Below are 18,909 nucleotides of genomic sequence, written 5' to 3'. Positions count from 1 at the left end.
TTTTTAAATTTATCTATTATTTTACCATTGTCTGTTTCTTTTCATTATTAGGATTATGAGATCACTAACATAATTCATTTATTGACGAGGTTTTGCTGTTTCAGGGAAAATGTTAAAAGAATTATGACTGGAATTTTCAAGTTTGACTCATGGAGTTAGGCACATAATTTCCATTGAATTTCAGTGGTATTCAGTTGCCAAACTCTCATAGGTACCTTAGAAAACCTGAACCTATATTTTAAAAACAGTTCAGTTCTGTTTATGTACCACCTTTTACTTGTTTCCCTGTTTTTACCAGTGAGCACTGTATAAAATATGAAATTTAATTACATTAAGAGAGCATTTTCTTGTGACTGTCCTGTTTGTGACAGCACAATTATTTACTGTGATGGTGGTTATATCACAAATGTAGAACTATACCTACACTGTGCAGATGGTCAGTACGTAGCGGGAGTAGATCAATTCTTGGCAGTGAAGAACAAGGGAAGAAAAATTAGAAGATGTGATCCATGCAGTGTTGTTTTCAAATAATGTTTTTTTCAGTTTCCCTGTGTGATCAATGCCATGTATTTAATGTCATGGTAGAATTAATTTATACATATGGTACTTGCATTTACTTGTGCAATTTCTTACAAAAAATATATTTTGACCATTTCCCTTTCAATATACAAAATATAAGAAAGCACTACAATCTTTTGGGAACTGCTCCAAATATTCCTTACTCTAGAAAATAACATTCTAATTTTAAATATAATTGTGTGATACTGTTGCCTAAAGGCTGCAGTTAGGGATCAGAGCCCCTAGATTGCTAAACTCTGGACAATGAAGATGAAGTCCCTGACCCAAAGTCTTTATCTGAAATGTTCTGGATTGTTATAGCTTCATCCCATTTCATTTCATCATGAGAATGTGTTTTGGTTTTATACAGATACTGTCTGAAATAGAAAATGAAGAATTGCAGACCAGTGCAACTTCGGACAGTAATAGTCAACCCATCAATGAAGATACAACTTGCAGTGTGGTTGCTGATGAGCACTCTGTCACAGGTAAACAAACAATATTAATTTATTTGTGCTGCTAATTAGTGCATACTAATATCGCTGAATAAAATATTTCTTCTGCTCCGTCCTTTTGATGAGAATAGTTAAGGCAGTCCAGTACAATATATATTACAATGCATAGGTGCCAACTCTGTGGGTGCTCCGGGCTCGGAAAAAAAAATAGTGGGTACTTAGCACACACTGGCAGGCCCACCTCTTCCCCCCCCCCCCCCCCCCCGATCAGCTTCTCCCTTTCCGCCCCCAGCGCCTCCCACCTGCAGTGGATCAGCTGTTTGCCAGTGTGCGGGAGGCTCTTGGGGGAGGAGCGAGGGTGGGACACACTCTGGGGAGGGGGCGGAACATGTCGAGAAGAGGCAGGGCAGGGGCAGGAAGAGGCAGAGCGGGGTGCAGGTTTGGGGAAAGGGGTGGAGTGGGGGTGGGGCCTGGGATGGAGCAACGGTCAAGCACCCCCTGGCAACTCAGAAAGATGGATCCTCTGTTACAATGGGATTTAAAACCTGATTCTGGAAGTGGAGCTACTTAGGCAGATAGCTGCATTTATCCAGTTGTAGGATTGGGATCTTAACTTCTTATTCTTGTTCCTTTCTAAAGTCTTGATAATGAGTTTATTTTAAATGGCATTATACACAAATGACTTAAGTAATATAGTTTGTTAGCTAATTTCATTTGCTGATTTGTACATTTGGCCTAGTTTCTGATTTTGGGACCTTTTAAGTATGCTTAGCCAATATTAATATTTGTTAATTTCAGGGGGGGGTTACATTAAGGGCCGCATTTGCAGAATGTGGCTTTGGTGTGAATACACACAACCTGAACATGCAGTTTTCTTCATAAGTAAATCCAATTTAAATGCCTAGATTGAGTGCAAATAAACTTTGTATGTATCAGTTCTCTTGTTTCTCCATGCAAAACATAGTATGAACACAAATGGAAGTTCTATTGTGGCCACTGATCATTTGTTTTATAGACTATTCACTTTAAATGTCACCCTCCAAAATGGCCTCTGTATTCTACTGTGGTAGAATACAGAGGCCTTAAAAGCCCCTATGTGGCTAAGGGAAAATTGCCCTGGTGCCTCCATGGGTAGGACTGTTCTAAGACCTCCTTACAAATCCTGGCATAGTGGGCATGTATGTTTGTGGCAGATCCTTAGGCTGGAGTGTGTAGGCCTATAGAACTGTGGGCATTTTGTGCAGTGCCAGATCTTGTAGGCAGCCCATAACAGAGTGCCGGAATTTAGAACAGCTCTATGGACTGCCACGTTCTGCTCGTAGCACTTTTTCAGCCCCGGGAGCAGCAACTCCTGCTCTAGGGCTTCAAGTTGTAGGCTGTACAAACACAAAATCTTACTCATATTGTTTTCTTTTCAATCCATTAAATTATTTTATGATTTCAGATAAGTAATTACTGTGAGCTGAGACTTTTAGTTAAAAAGTGTGTTTGCTTAAATTCTTGTAGATAATGGTGACATGACCATTAGCTTTACTTACCATGAAGTAGAGGAAAGGTGCAGGCAAGAATTTGAGCTGTGGGAGGAGCGACAAAAAGAACTTGAAGACCAGAAAAGGAAAAAGCTGAAAGCTGAGAGGGAAATAGAGGAAAAACAAAATGAAGAGGAAAAGAAAAGAAGGCAACTGTATCTGGAGGAATTTGAGGCTGAAAGGATGAAGTTAGAGGTGCTTCATAAGGTAACATTTTAACAAAGACATGTACAACATACCCCTTTATTTATCTGGACTACTTGAACATACAGATCAATGCTGAAGAGAGGGGAAAAAAGTACCCTCTCAAATCTCTGCACATCCCCACACTTCTGGTTCCAAAGAGAAATACTGCTGAGAATAGATCATGTAGATCTTTGTATTGATTGTCTCTCGTCCCTGTTTTGATCAGCTGTGAACTACTTAAGAAAGCTGACATTTAAATTGTCATAGTTAGGCTTTATCATTATTAGTAAGTATTTATAGTATGGTATCAGCCAAAATCCCTGGACAAGAATGGAACCCCAGTGTGCTAGATGCTGTACAGATACAAGATAGATACTAGAGCAACTCATAAAAAGGACTTTTTCATGGAAAATTTTCCAACTTTTTGGTAAAAAATCCAAAACAAAATATTTTGGCTGAAAGTCAAACACTGCTATGGTGCCTCCTGGGATTTGTAGTTCTGTTTCTTATGCTCCAGTTCTTTTCTTTTTATGTTGTTCTCCTTGGTCATATTATGCCTGCCCGATGCACCAGAGTTCCCTCATAGTGAAGTGAAGTGGTTGCATCATGGAAGATGTAGTCTGGCTGGGGATCTCAGGCCATAGAGAAGAATGAGGGCATAAGAAAAATGAATTACAGCTCCTATGAAGCACCTGATTCAGATATCTCATTTCAATTTTTTTGGTTTTCAGCCTAAATATTCAGGCTGAAATATTTTGGTGTTGAGGAATCTGCTTTTTTGATGAAAATTTTCTGTTTACTGTGAATTTTTTTGTGAAAAACTTCATTTCATCGAAACCCCAGTTTTCTGTCAAAACTGTTTTGGTCTAAAATTTTCATGTAGCCATAGGAGACATTGTTCCTTCTTCAAAGAGCTTATGAACTTCAGAATTATACACTATTCTAATGGGGGTAGTTCACACTTCTGTCAGTGCATTTGTTTCAGACTTAGACATAATTGCATCAGTTAGCCTGTATGCATTTTGAAGGATCTCTTCATGTCCCATAAGGATAGACACTTTTTTTTAATTCTCAACAATAGATTGGTAAATAACTGCCATCTTGTTCTTCAAAATCTCCAAAGTAAAGTAAAGTACCAAGTTGCTGACCTGGTTTTGTCTTTCAAGGTATGACCAAATGGGTGACATTGAATCTGAGTTTTTAGCTACTGTTTTTTTGTTTTGTTTTGTTTTGATTCAACCAACCTGACTGCTTATTATATTTCAGGTATCAGCACAAAATAAGTGGATCTTTGGAGAATGCTATTTTTATAGTCAGCTGTGATTTTAGTGAGTTACGTAATGAAATATATTAAAATAATTGATATAAGGTTACTTGTTATACAGCAGCAACAAGCTATGATGGAAGATGAGTTACTGAAAGAAAAGGAAGTTTGGAGAGAAAAGTTTAGGCAACATGAGGTAATTTGTACACATGAGCTTTTGTCAAAAAGGATTTGAATGTTATTGTACTATGCTTGAAAGATACTTTCATTGTTATGAAGGAAAACACAATCAAATTTAATGATTTATACCATGTGTGTTAAGAAAGTTTACCTGTGTGTGGTTTTAAAAAAGAAAAAAGTTTTTGAAATTTGTGAAAGCAGCCCTTCTTTTAAGAGGGTTAACTCTGGCTGAGCAGTCCATTTCTCTTCTTGTTTGAGCATCTGCAAATAGCTCTCAAGTTCTTCAGCTAAACAAAACTTTTGGCCAACTTTACAAACTGGAGTTTGTCTCCATGTACTGATAAGAAGACAATCCTGTGTCCAGACTTACCTGGAGAAATGTAGAAGAAACCATATTAGCAGAAAGTAAAATACCTTTTAAGAATAAATCTGTCTGTCTTGTTTCACATATTACAATTACATCTTAAGGAAGAGTTCAATAATTCAGATGCTGAATAAAATGTATTTCCATTGTCGTTTTGGCACAGGAATTGATCAAAAGACTACAGTTGCAAATAGAAGAGGAAAAAAGGGCCTTTGAAGAGCAGAAAGCAAAAGAAAGACAACACTTGGCAGAGCAGTGGAATATAGCAGCTGTGAAAATCCAAGCTAGATTTAGAGCATTTATCGTGTACAGAAAATATGCTCCTATCTTAAAAGAATGGAAAGCAGAAATTAAAAGGAAGAAGGAACTGCAACAAACAATGGAGAGAGAAAAGAGAGAAAAAGAAGAAAAAATGAGGAGACGGATGCAAGAAAGGAAGCAAAAAGAAGAGGAGGTGAGAAAGAGACAAGAAGAAATAGAAAGACAAGCTCATATGGAACAGATGAGGAGACGTGAGGAATATGAAAAGAAGAAAGTAAGTCTGAGGCTTGAACGAGAAAAAAGCCTGCAACTAGAAGGACCTAGAGGGCAACAAGGAGCAAAACGAAAAGAGAAAATAGCAACAAATACAGAAAATAGAGACAAAGACACACGAAATACAAAGAAAGAAAAAGAGAGAGAAAATATAAAAGACCTAAGAGAACAGGAAAAGGAGCAGAAGAAACAGATACTGGAAATAAAAGAAGAGGAAGAGAAACCAGAAAAAAAACATGTTGGAAAGATACAAGAGGCAAATAATTTGGAGAATCCAAAAGACAGAAAACAGACACCACCAAACTCTGAGAAGAAAGAAGAGTCTCATGAAAAAAGTAATGAAAATGAAGATGGGTATGTGATGACACATACAGGAAAAAGTTCCCTACAAACTATAGATCTTGATAAAAATACAAATACAAATATGCTGGATAGAGAAGCCATTGTTCTTGTAGCTAATGATGCAATCGCAAATAAGGAAAACAGTATGCACAACAGTCAGTGGAATTTGGAGGCCCAGTCAGAGAACAGGAACAGTGAACACAAAATGCAATCGTGTAAGTTTGAAACAATTAAAACAGCAGAGGTTGTGATGAAGGAAATTCAAGAGGGAGTTGCTGAGGATTGGGACAACAGTGAGAGTGTAATTAAGTATTTTGAGAGGCCACTAACACTACTTGATGATGTTGAAAAGAAGAGGCTAATGTGGATGACAACGTGTAAACCCTGGTCTAAAATTTATAGGGAAAACCAAAGAAAGAAAGTCATTAAAAGAAGCAGACCAAGAAAAACCTCAGCTAGTAAGATGCCTCCATTAAGTATAGAAATGATTATTCAGTGTGGCCCCTGGAAAGCCCTCCAACAGGTAACTAAATACTGTAAGTAATTCTTAAGCAGTGATTTACGTGAGAGCTGACTGGACACGTGAGGTGGAATTTTCAAAACTGCCAGCGTTGGCCTAATTGGTTTTCCCATTGACTTCTTCAAAGGGAAAACAATGAGGCCAATGTTGAGTGCTTTTGGAAATCCTTCTTGTGGTGCTGAATCTTTGTTTTCAGCTGCTAAACGGCATTAAGTAACAGCTGAAAATACATAGTTTCCTAACGTTAATTATCCATATAAGAAATTGCTTTATTGAAACAAGGATGTTCTGTGACTGGGATAGGAAGTGGTGCATAAGACCATGTCTCTATCAAAATGTGATTCACACTGATAAAATGGCCCAGAACTGCAGAATAGTTTATTTTAATGCAAAAGAGACTGGCACATATTTGTATTATTGTCATCTGACTTTTATCAACTGTGACAGGGTTGGGTCAGATGGCTACAGGAGAGTAAAAGAAAGCAGATATATTAGCCCCAGGCTAAGCAGGTCCCTTTTCCCTGGGTAAGGTAACAGGGAAAGTTTTTTTTTTTTTTTTTTTGAAACAGAAAAGAATTTCATTTGTAATACTTACAAAGAATTACCAAAGAAAACAAAACAAACGATGCAACAAAACAATGCAAACAGAAGGTACAACACAACAGCTTTCAGGGGAGAGAAGTGTTCACGCTAGCCTGGGCCCAGAGCGGGGGAGCTTCCTCGACACTCATGGTCTTCCACCCTCCTGAGTTACCTGGTGGCCTAGAGCGGGGGGGCTTCCTCGACACTCGTGGTCTTCCACACCCTCGAGTTACCTAGTGCCGCGCCCAGTGTCACCGATTATCCCTCTCCTGAGAGTGCCCGGCAAGATGGGCACGGCTGTGGGGTGGGCAGTTTAGGGGTGGGGGGGTAGACACCCATGTATTATAGGACCCCTCCTAGATGACAGTAATGATGGTATCCACAGCGGCAACGGCTGGGGCTGGCGTCTCTCGCTCTTCCCCTCAATCAAAGGATCAGACAGAGGGAACCAGATGGGGTCACCGAGCAGAGAACCCCAGACAGCGCCCACCGCTCCTCGAAGGCGTCAAGGGAGTCGGTGGACGCCGCCCAGAGGAACTCCGCCCGGATACGTGAATGTACTGAGGATCGGAAAAAGGCCCTACAATCACAGGACGCTTCATGGGCCAACCTCCCCTCTCTGGTTTTATAAATGGCTGTTTTAGCCAAGGCTAGGAGGAGGTTAACCAGGAGGTCTCGCGATTTTGTGGGGCCACGGATGGGGAGTGTATAGATAAAAAGGTGAGGGGAGAAATGAAGCCAAAAGCGCAATAGAATATTTGTGAGGAGCCGGAAAAGGGGCTGCAATTTGGCACACTCTAGATATACATGCACCAGGGTTTCCCTCACATTACAAAAAGGGCAAGTATCCGGGATGGGGGTAAACCGTGTCAGAAACACGCCCATGCTCACAGCTCCGTGAAGGAGCCACCAACTGATTTCCCTGACGGGCCTCGGGACCAAGATGGAATACAGGCTGGCCCACCGAGGTTGCTCACCCTCCAAGGGTGGCAGGAGGTCCCGCCACTTTGTATCGGGGCGGGACACCAGGGTGTGGGCATGAAGGGTGTGAAGCGTGAGTGTGTATAAATAATTCCGTGGTGCGATTTGAAAACTGACCGGCTGCAGTTCATGCAGCCGGCTTGCAGTGAAAGGGTGAGGGGTTTGTTGGGATCGGCAGGGTAGGGGCCCAATGGAAAGGTCCGTCGGGCCTGGGGTAGAGGATGGGTGGGGTGCACCCTCGCGCAAGGCCTGGTTGACATAAGCCCGAGCAGTGGGGGTCAAGGCGGTCTTCACCTCCTGAAGTACGCGCCGGAGGGTACGAGGGCTGGAGAGCCCCATGCGCCGAGCGAGCGTCAGGGGATCCAGCCAGTCTCTCCGGTTGTAGTCCAGAAGGTCTTCGACCCTCGTGACTTCCGCCAGGACCAATCTCTGGCGCACCGAGCAGGACTCCGCCACCTGCACACGGAGCTGGGGGTTGGGTAGCAGGGGCTCCGTGAGGAGATCTGCTCCCACGGTGGCCGCCACGGACCTGGTTGTTAGACACAGTTTCCAGGTCCGGAGGAGGTCCTGGTAGAAGACCAGCAGCCCGGAGAGGTCTCGCAGAAAACCTCTCGGACAAAGATAAAAGAGCTGCCGGTGGTATCGGAGCCCTTGGAAGCGGCGCAGGAAGGCGTGCGCCAATATGCTCCACGTCGAACTACCTGCACTATAAAGGAGCCTCTGCAGGGCCTGGAGGCGGAAAACGTGGACCTGAGTGTACAGACACTTCAGGCCCTGCCTTCCTTCCTTCAGGGGTAAATGAAGAACTCCAACAGGGGCCCAGTGCATTCCTGACCAAAAGAACTCTAGAATCAATCTCCGGAGGTGAGTCAGGAAATCCGGGGCCAATGCCAGGGTGTTGAGCTGGTACCAGAGCGTGGACAGGACTAGTTGGTTAAGCACCAGTGCTCTCCCTCGGAGGGAGAGACATCGGAGTAGCCTCGTCCATTTCCGGATCCACTCTATCACCCCGCCCTCTAAATTTTGCCAGTTCTCTGGCGGGGAAGGGTGCGTGGCGGAAAGGTAAACGCTGAGATAGAGCAGTGGACCCACATTCCACCGGATGGTCTGAAGCGTGGGTGGGAGGGAGCTTACCTGCCGCCAGTCCCCCACCGCCAAGCCAGAGCTCTTGACCCAGTTGACTCAGGTGGAGGAGGCTGCCATGTAGATGGCCTGGCAAGCCTCCACTCGTGCCAAGTCACCCGGGTCCTGGACCACGAGGAGTACGTCATCGGCATACGCCAACAGGACCAGCCGCAGCTCCGGCTCCCGCAGCACCAACCCTGTCATCCTCCTGCGGAGGAGACAGAGGAAAGGCTCGATCACCAGAGCATACAACTGGCCCGAGAGGGGGCACCCCTGCCGCGCTCCTTGCCCAAAGCTGATGGGTTCGGTCAGGGTCCAGTTGAGCCTAACCAAACGCTCCGCGGAGGCATACAGCACCCGGAGAAAACTCACAAACTGAGGTCCGAATCCAAACGCCTGCAGAGTGCTCAGGAGGTACCCGTGGTCTACTCTATCGAACGCCTTCTCCTGATCAAGAGACAGGAGGGCGAACGACAGACCGTCTCTCCGCCCGAGTTCCAAAAGGTCTCGGACTAGAAATAGGTTGTCAAAAATGCTGCGACCCGGGACAGTATAGGTCTGGTCTGGGTGGATCACGTCCGCCATCACGGACCCTAGCCGCAGTGAGATTGCTTTTGCTACGATTTTGTAATCCGTGCTAAGGAGTAAGACAGGACGCCAGTTTCGTAAATCGCGGAGATCCCCCTTCTTTGGCAGCAAGGCGAGCACCGCTCGCCTGCACGACAGAGGGAGGACCCCGCTCTGCAAGGACTCAGTGCAGACTAGGTGACTAGGTCTGGGCCGAGGATGTCCCAGAACGTGCGGTAAAACTCCACGGTCAGCCCGTCCATGCCCGGAGATTTATTGGTGGGCATGCGACGGAGGGCTTCCGAGAACTCGGCCAGGGTGAGAGGCAGCTCTAGTCGGTCTCGGTCGCCCACGCTGACCGTGGGGAGTTCCTCCCAGAGCACCCTGCAAGCGCCAGGATCGGTCGGATCCAGGGAGAAAAGGCTTGTGTAGAAGTCACGGGCCCTCCCACACATCTCTGGATCCGTGAGGGGGGTGCTGTCTTCCGCAAGAAGGCAGGTGACGTGTTTCTTGGCCTCCCTCGTTTTCTCCAGGGCATAGAAGAAGTGGGAGCCCCGGTCCATCTCCCAAAGGAGGCGGATGCGGGACCGAACGAAGGCACCTTGGGCCCGGTGGTCCTCGAGGGCCCGGAGCTCCTCCCGCTTCTCCCAGCACGCTCCGCAGAGGGACGGGTCCTTGGGGTTGGCGGCCAGGCGCCTCTCCATCTCTAAGACCTCCCGTTCCAACTGCTCTATCGCCGCATTTCTCCGTCGGCTGGTGCCCCGAGTGTAGTCACGGCAGAAGAGCTTGGCGCGCACCTTCCCGAGATCCCACCATCGCCGCACCAAGGGAAAGGCACACCACTGCTCTCGCCAGGCCAGCCAAAACTCCTAGAAGGACGTCACGAAGCTCTCGTCCTCCAACAGGTTGTTGTTAAAGTGCCAATAGGCCAGCCCTGGTCTCTCTGCATGGAGGGAGACCGTTATGGTGACTAAATGATGGTCGGAGAATGGGGCCGGCTGAATGGCGGAGGAGTGGGCCTGTGAAAGATGGAAACAGGATAAGTAAATACGGTCCAACCGAGAGTGGTGTGACCGATGGGCCTCCACCCGGACAAAAGTGAACGTGGAAGTGTCATCTGGGTGATGGTCACGCCAGACGTCCGCTAGGGGGTGATGTTCAACTATTCCTCGGAGAATGTTCGCGGCGGCTGGGCTCGTCTCGGCCCTTGAGCGGTCCCATTCCTCGAGGGTGGTGTTAAAGTCCCCTCCCAGGACCAGGCACTCGTGCGAATGTAGGGTGCCGAGAAAGTCGGACACCCGCTGATAGAATTGTGGCCGCTTCCAGCTTGTTTGCGGGGCATAGATGTTAACAAGGTTGACCACGAGCCCCTCCATACGGACTCGAAGGTGCAGCAGGTGGCCCGGCATGGCCTCAGTGACCCCTAGCACCTCGGGCCGTAGGTTGGGGGAGAACAGGGTCGCCACTCCAGCTTGTCGAATCGTGAAGTGGCCAAAGTAGACCCCGTCCCCCCACTCCAGCTGCCACCTGTCCTCGGCAGTCGGGTTGGTATGGGTCTCCTGCAGGAAAACTACAGAGTACCCCCCTTCCCGAAGGTAAGAGAGCACCTGGGACCTGTGGAGAGCCATCCTACAGCCCCTGGTATTCAGGGTTGCAATAATAAGAGGCGTCATGCGGAGGGCTGGGGGGGTGGGGGTTTCTTGTTGGTGGGGGTGTTCTTGGCCCCCGGCGGGTTGCGCAGCAACCCGTGACCCATCCCATGGATGAGTAGATTGTTTCGGAAGTTGCGGGCCCGCTCGTAGGCCGCAGCACCGCGCTTTCCTTGTCCCCTGCCCTCCTGTATAAGGGCCCTTGTGATCTGGAGGATTTGGTCAAAGTCCCCCCATAGCTGAAGAGCCAGCTGTACCCTATTGCGGGCGCCAAGGGTGTGTTCTAGGAACTTCCGTAGTGCATGCCGCAGCTCATGGGGGGGTAGGGTTACGATTTCCGGGGTATTCCTTGGTGGGGCTCTTAATGCAGCCTCGTGGTCCGCTGGCAGGCAGGGTGCGGACCACCGACAGGGCGTCTGACAGGCTGGGGTTATTAAATCCATTTCACGCCTTGGGGTGGAAGGGGATGGCAGGGAAAAAATTGCAACTCCTAATGGGTCGCGACTAGAAAGTGCAAAGACTGCTCCCTGGAGGGAATCTGCAAAAGGCGGGAAAGAAATAACCCCAGGGGCGGCATTAGCATTGCAGGAGGAGGGGAATTGGGCAGGGACGGGGTGGGGGCGGGGGCAGAGGTAAGGCTCTGGACTTCATGAGGCGAGCAGCTAAAAGAAGGTGCCTCCTGAGCAGAGTCGAGGGTTAAGGGGTAAGGGAGGGGGCTCCCAGTGACGCTAGGCGCTGGCTCCGTGGTGGTCTTGGCGGCCATGGCATCAGGTGGTGGACCACCTTCTGCGGTGCGCTCGCCTGGGAATGCAATTAGCGGGAGGGAGCATGGGGAAAGGGGGACTGGGGTGAGGCTACCCAGATCGAGGCCAGCCGGCAGTAGATCATCTTCTCCCTGGGTGACCGGGGTCAAATCTAGGGCCTCAATCTCCGCATACAGGGAGGAGAGGCCAATTCCTGCTACCCCGGGGGCCTCTCCTCTCGGGCCCGCCTCAACGGTCGCCTCGGGGTTCGCGGGGGGTTCAGGTGGTATCCGGGCAAAAGGAGCTTCCTCAGGGGTCTCGGAGGGGAGGGTCTCTCATGGAGGGGGGATTCTGCCCTCCAATGCCAGTCTGTCTTCCCCTCCCGACACCAGCGGATGGATCTCACTCGTGGCCGTAGCGGAAGGCTCGATATCAGTGCCTCCCTTCCTGGTCTTCTGGGGGGCTTCCGCATCGGATGGGTGCAGCGGAACTCAAGCCTTCCGCTTGCCTCGCTTCCCCTGGACTAGAGTCCAGCCCTCCATAGCATCGTCTGGGGGTTGATTAGCAGGGGTCGTGTCGGGGGGGGGGGAGGCGATGGTTCGGGGGGGTAACGGTAAGGCAGCATGAGGGGCAGGGGGTGCTCCTTGGGGCGGGCCCTCTCCTATACCTGGTAATATCTTTGACACACCCTTCTCCATAGGCTCTACCAGATTGGTAATAGCAAGGGTGGGACTCCCTTGCTCGCCTGGGCGTTTTAGGGAAGGTGTTTCTTGGGCCCGGACAGGAGCAGCGGTGGATCGAGTAGGAGGAGGGTTGGTTTCAGGTTCCGGGTGGCCAGGGACGTCGGCAACGACAGGGCCGATGTCCTGCCGGGTCTCAGGTGCCCCTCCCCCCTGGGCCAAAGGGCAGTCTCTGCGGACATGCCCCGCTGAGGTAGCACCGGGCCTTTCCGGTGGAGTAAAAGACCCGGTAGCGGGATCCTTGGTAGTGGACTAGGAAGGACCCCTCGAGCGCCTCTCCGTCATGCACCGTCGCCGGCGGTAGAAGCTGCACTTGCCGGCGGAACGAAAGGACGCGACGGAGGGTGGGGTCCTTGCAGCCCAACGGGAGAGGGCTGATGACAGAGACAAGTTTCCCCAGGGTGGAGAGAGCGGGTAACAGGGCAGCAGTGGGTAAAAAGGGAGGAACGGAGGTGAGGACGAGGCGAACGCCCAGGTCTTCTAGCGGCTCTAGGGGGACAAACACCCCCCCCCACCGCCAGTCCCTTCTCCACCGCCTCCTGAGCAGCAGCCTCTGAAGCTAAGAAAAAAACGACCTTCCCATACATTTTGGAGGCCACCACAATAGCCGTGGGTCCTACCACCTTCGCCAACACCTGCATGTATGTCTCTACGTGGGGCGAGGCGGGCACCAGGAGGCAACGGACACCGTGCCTCCTGATCAAGGTGGGGAAGGGGTCCTGGCCACTGGTGATGGTAGCGGAGGCAGTGGGTGGGCAAGATGACGAGGTGGCAGGCAGGGGGAGCCTGCCACCGCCCGGGCATGTGTCCTGGGGGCCGGGGGAGGGACGTTCGCAGAGTTGGTGGAGGGAACAGCGGGGGGGGGAGGCGCCACAGTCGATGACAAGGCCACAGCAGTGGGGGCAGCCCCTGCCATGGAGGGCCTAGTGGTTTTAGCGGAGCCCTTTCCTTTCTTCCCGCCCTGGCCTTTTCGGCCAGCTGCGGGGGGGGGGGGTTCCTAGAATCTGCGGGGGCGGTGGACGAAGCAGTGGCAGTAATCGCCCCGGTGCCTCCTGCTGCCGGTGCCCCGGTGGCAGGTATTTTGACAGTGGTGGTGGTGGGGGGGGGGCTCGGGGGTTGGGGGGGGAGGTGGGGGAGGAACAACTGATATTGGTAAAGGGGCCTTGCCCCTCTCATTCCCCGCCATTGTGAGCGGGGAGAGATGGGGAGGCACCGGAAGGAGGAGGGGGGAGGGGGAAGCAGATTAACCGCTCTGCAGGCGGGGGGTACCAAATGGGTTGGACTGGAAGGGGGGGAAAAACAGGAATCGGGGTCCGGTGATAGGGGCAAGCTGTGGGATGAACAGTCGGGGGGGGCTGTGGACCCATGCACGTTTGTCCAAAGAGTCTCGTTTGGTCGGCTGTTATGTCCGGTCTGAAAGGCAAAGTTCAAAGCAAACAGCTGGATCCGAGGCAGATGGCAGGTTGCCAGCAGGGACAGACGGCGGGGGGGGCGTGACAGTTGTAATAATGTTGGGGGGGGGCACCGATTGATCGGGGGGCAGCTCCGTGCCACACCTCCTGTGCCGCCACAAACGTAATTAAGCCACAGTCAAACTCCCCCCCACGAGAGTATAATTCAAAAAATTACTCAGTCTTACGGCCCCCTCCACGATGATTTGTAGCTTCTCTGGGTGATTTCTTCTGTCTGCTATCTTCTTCTTCTCTAGCTGTGTTGGCTGTGTTCCAAGGCTTTGGGCAGGCCGAGAAAAATTGCAGAAATAAGCTGACAGCAAAACGGCTGGGTCTGGGGGCTTCCACTCCCCCCTCCGGATAGCGGGTCGGCAATCTTCCCCCCCCTCCTCTGGGGGTTTCAGCTGAGGCAAATAGCTGCGCCCGGGAGCAGGCGTGTGGGGGGGGGGGTGTTGGCAGCAAGTTGGCAGCTGACCAGCACTCAACGGCAGCAGAAAACGGCAGAAAGACTAAACGAAACAAAAAAGCGTCTGGCCCGGTCGGGGGGAGAACTAAGGCAGGCTCAAAAAGTAAGAAAAATGCAGGCCAGGGGGCTTTAGGAAAGAATAGAAAGCAGATAGCTAAGGAGCAAGCGAGGGACGTCCCGTTTCCCAACAGGGAAGGTTCCAAAACAATCAGGAACCTTCTGGAGACAATTAAGAGAGACAGGTTGATTAGAACACCTGCAGCCAATCAAGAAGCTGCTAGAATCAATTAAGGCAGGCTAATCAGGGCACCTGGGTTTTAAAAGGAGCTCACTTCAGTTTGTGGTGCACAGGTAAGGAGCTGGGAGCAAGAGGTGCTAGGAACTGAGAGTGAGAACGCATACTGTTGGAGGACTGAGGAGTACAAGAATTATCAGACACCAGGAGGAAGGTCCTACAGTGAGGATAAAGAAGGCATTGCGAGGAGGCCATGGGGAAGTAGCCTAGGGAGTTGCAGCTGTCGCACAGCTGTTCCAGGAGGCACTCTCGACAGCTGCATTCCACAGGGCCCTGGGTTAGAACCCGGAGTAGAGGGTGGGCCCAGGTTCCCCCCAAACCTCCCAACTCCTGGTCAGACACAGGAAGAGTCGACCTGGACTGTGGGTTCATAAAAACGGCCAAACTGAGTGCTGCTGTGAAGCTCCAAGGCAAGCAAATCCGCCAATAAGCGCAAGACCCAACAAGTTAGAGGAGGAACTTTGTCACACAACATACCATTATTATTCCTAATATATATGATACTTAGTTTCGTGACGATTCTTTTCACTTCTATTATGATAAGATTAGATACACTTCTAATCTGTTGACGTTATAAATGAGACGAAACCCACGTTGGCTTCTGTTTTGCTGTCGCATTAATCTTCTATTCATTCACATTATACATTATTAGTAGTGAAGCACTTATGTTTGAAATGGACATCAAAATCAAATGAGTTTGGCTACCTTTTTATAGTTTTACCAATTTTTTCCACTATCAGTCATAAATTAGGGCTTTCAATTAATTGCAGTGAACTCAAATGATTATCTCAAAACAAATTAACTCAGTTAAAAATAATCACGATTAATCACAGTTTGAATCACACAGTTAATAATAGAATACCAATTTAAATTTATTATAAATATTTGTGGATTTTTTCTACATTTTCAAATATATTGATTTCAGTTGCAACACAGAATACAAAGTGTACAGTGCTCACTTTATATGATAATTTTTTAGTACAAATATTTGCACTATTCTGTGGAATGGTGGCCAAAGAGTAAAGGGACATACGGATGTTTAGCATATGCTATTTTTGTTTCTTTTCTACAGTACAAATATTTGTAATAAAAATGATTAAAAAATTGCAAATAATTGCAGTGCTCACTTTATAATTGTTTGACAACCCGATTATAAATCATTTCCATGTTTTTATGATGCTTAAGTATTGTTGTTATACATATTTTTTTTTATGATGAGAGCATTAATTTATCAGTTAATGATTTTGCTGAAGATCAGAAAACTTTTAGTCTTTAAGTGTTTTATAGTAAATTCAGAATCTAGACTTAATTCATATAATTGTATGCTACGTAGTATGTATTTAACTTTAAAAAGGCTACATAAAAATACCATTAGAATGCAATTTTATGGACATCCTTTTCATTGAATGTGTGTAGGTTACAACACTTACGCTTCAAGATTTGTCTGGCTGTAGCCTCTCCACATTGTCAGAATGTTCAAATCTTCAGTTATTGACCCTTAGACGCTGTGGACTAACTGCACTGGAAGGACTCAGTAACTGCAAAGGCCTAAAGTATATTGATGTGGAGGTACCTAGCATATTTTACTGTCTACGTGGAGGTGGGGTGAGACTGTCATCTCTGCCATTCAGAATACTATGAGACTGAATCTATCAGTTTATATGTGTATGTACATATAGGACAATATTTTTTTTTAAAAGTGCCAAAAGTTAGTCTACTAAGTGCATAGTTAGGATTTGCACTTAATAAGCAGCCTGATTTTCTACAATTATGAGTACTTAATCTTGTTCCTTGTTTTTGGCTCAAAGACAAAGTTGAAGGGACACAAGGAGATGCTAGTCTACTGTATATATTGTTATAATTTTAAAGTGCAGTAATTTGGAACTTTCAGAAGTCAGAAATAGGCACAGTCTCTTTCTCTGTCTCCGAGTATTAGGTTGTGAATGGCTCTAGTGTGAGTATGGAGGGAAAGTGATAAATCTTCATTCCCTCTGTTGCATGGCTGTACAAAGGCTGTCTTCCCCCCCCCCCCCCATAGTGACTAGAGCATTTAAAAGTGGGCAAGGAGGCCCTTAGGCACATATCTCCTGTGTACTAGCCCAGATTGCTTGCCCACATGAGCAAGGAGCAGCACCAGCATTGGTTTCTGGGGCACAGTCTTTCCAGTGCTGCTTCTGCGGGGGGGGTGGCATTGCACTGCTGCTTTCACGGAGCTGTGGCTTAAAATCTAAGTGACTAAAGAAAATGTGTCTTTTTATAATGTGCCTCATTTAAAGAACTTGACGATTTATATGAAATGGATGGTTTTACCTTTTCGGTTTTTAGTATTTTGATTATGTCAATGCACTGGGAGAGTTCATGCATAATGACTAACAGAAGACAAATTGTGTATACAAGCTTTGAATGTTTCTTTTTTGCCCAATGACTACTGTTTGGAGTGTGCTGTGACCTTCTCAAAACTGAGAGAGGAATGGGCAAGGTCAGTTATAGCTAAGGCAATGTTGTCTAGTGGCTAGAGCAGTGCACTGGGAGTCAAGACTCTCTTGTGTTCTTTCCCCAGTTTCTTACCTATTAAAAATAATCTTGGGCAAAATTTTCAAATGCCCACTAATTTTGGGTGCCTCAAATTACAGCGCAAAAGGTGTAAGAGGATTTTATACATATAGCTAACCTGTTAATCTTTCTCTGACTGACATTTATGGGTGATGAGGTTTTATACTAAGTGTTGCCTAGTATTTTTACACACAAACTTGGTGTTTCTAAGGATTAGAAATGTTATTCTATAGACTGTCTATTCGCTGGAAGTTGGGTGGCTTGATCTACGGGCAGTGCTGGCTCCTCTGATAGAAGACTTCCATTCAAACTAAAATGACAGAGCAGTTAAATGCCCCTTTGTTTACTAATAGCTGAAACAACAGAAGACACTTCCCAAATCACAGATCAGCATGGCAAGGCTCCAGTAGGAGTTGAGCCATTTGGTCTGAGGGGTTTTCCTAGCATCTGCATACCAACACAGGGGACTGAGTATTCACAGATTCCAAGGCCAGGAGGAACCATTGTGATTGCCTAGGCTGAGCTTCTGTAAGCCACAGGCCATAGAACTTCCCCAAAACAATTATTTGAGCATTGCTGTTTGGTAGAGCTGTAAGTGCCTGAGCGTCAGAAGCAAAGAAACTGCCTCCTGTTGTGTGCTTCCTACTGTGTTCAGTGAAATAGGACTCTCTGTACATTCTTTATAAATGGATTACATCAAAGATGCCTGACTCAACCATCAGTTTTGCCTCTTAATGGAAACACTCCTCAAGGCCCCAAATACTAGCTAACTGCTCAGACTAAAAATGGTTAACGACAGTAAAGTTTACAATATTTTTGAATGACCCATAATAATGCTTAACTTTAATATAGTGATTTTCATCAGTAGATCTCGAAGAGTTTCAGTCTTTTACGGTATTTATCCCCAAACACCCCGGTGAGGTAAGGAAGTGGTGGTATCCTCATTTTTACAGATGGGGAACTGAGTAACAGAGAGACTACATGAGCAAGTAGTCCAAGAGCACACAGGAAGTCTGTGGTGAAGTAGGGAATTGAGCCTGGATCTACCAAGTCCTAGGCAAGCTAACCAAACGCTGGACTACCTTTTCTCTCTCGCCGAAAACTGCCTATACTTTTCTATTCAAAATGATCTTTAATTTTATCTGTTTTTTTTCTTTGTGGTAGGAAAACAATATTCAGACAATAAGTTGTGAGAATCTAGACAATCTCTGCATTTTAATTCTGAATAAAAATCAACTTGCATCACTTCAAGGCTTAGATGGCTGCAGTGATCTCAGGAAACTTGAACTGTCCTGCAATAAAATCACTCGAATTGGTAAGAAAATATTAAAGATGATGCATTTTATTCATTTAACATCAGTATTGTGCATTTATTCATAACTTGGTTTGGTTGAGGATAGAAAATGACTGTTGCCAATGTAGTAGTGTTTATTTTTAATCTTGTAACAGGCTTATTTCAAAGAAGATATTACTCAGTACTCATGTCCTTTATTAGGATGGAAAAATCGGAAAATTACATTTAAAATCTTACACCCTTTGTGGGACGTGAATAGTTTAAAATCTCAAGCAAGGTGGGTGGACGATGAGAAACATGAGGGGAATTAATTTGTTTTAGATAATAAAGGAGGAAAAAATTATACAAGAAGAGAAATACTTGTCCTAGTTCCTCCCTCTGGGAGTAACCAGGAGACCCACTGGCCTAATACTGGTACAGCAGGCCTCAGAATGTTTTCTCTGTTATGAAGGGGCAGTTAAATGCAACCCAGTGAAAAGAATTGCTGATTCTGCTGCATTAGAGTGGGGAGAACCGGTTCTTTGGTTGTCT

General features: G+C 47.2%; 1 protein-coding gene across 1 annotated transcript in view; it reads left to right on the top strand.

The window, feature by feature from the left end:
- The window catches only part of LRRIQ1 (leucine rich repeats and IQ motif containing 1), a 168,158-nt gene that overhangs the window by 10,449 nt on the left and 138,800 nt on the right, over nt 1-18,909 (top strand). Inside the window, exons 4-9 of the mRNA XM_077807706.1 lie at nt 929-1,046; nt 2,520-2,749; nt 4,114-4,188; nt 4,700-5,935; nt 15,948-16,100; nt 18,249-18,399. Of these exons, the coding sequence (XP_077663832.1) occupies nt 929-1,046; nt 2,520-2,749; nt 4,114-4,188; nt 4,700-5,935; nt 15,948-16,100; nt 18,249-18,399 (1,963 nt within the window). The remainder of the gene's footprint in view (nt 1-928; nt 1,047-2,519; nt 2,750-4,113; nt 4,189-4,699; nt 5,936-15,947; nt 16,101-18,248; nt 18,400-18,909) is intronic.

The sequence above is a fragment of the Eretmochelys imbricata genome, chromosome 1 (genome assembly GCF_965152235.1).
Source record: "Eretmochelys imbricata isolate rEreImb1 chromosome 1, rEreImb1.hap1, whole genome shotgun sequence".
In the NCBI taxonomy this organism is placed as follows: domain Eukaryota; kingdom Metazoa; phylum Chordata; order Testudines; family Cheloniidae; genus Eretmochelys; species Eretmochelys imbricata.
Note: the sequence above shows the minus strand (reverse complement) of the source record. Positions and strands in the feature narration are given on the sequence as shown.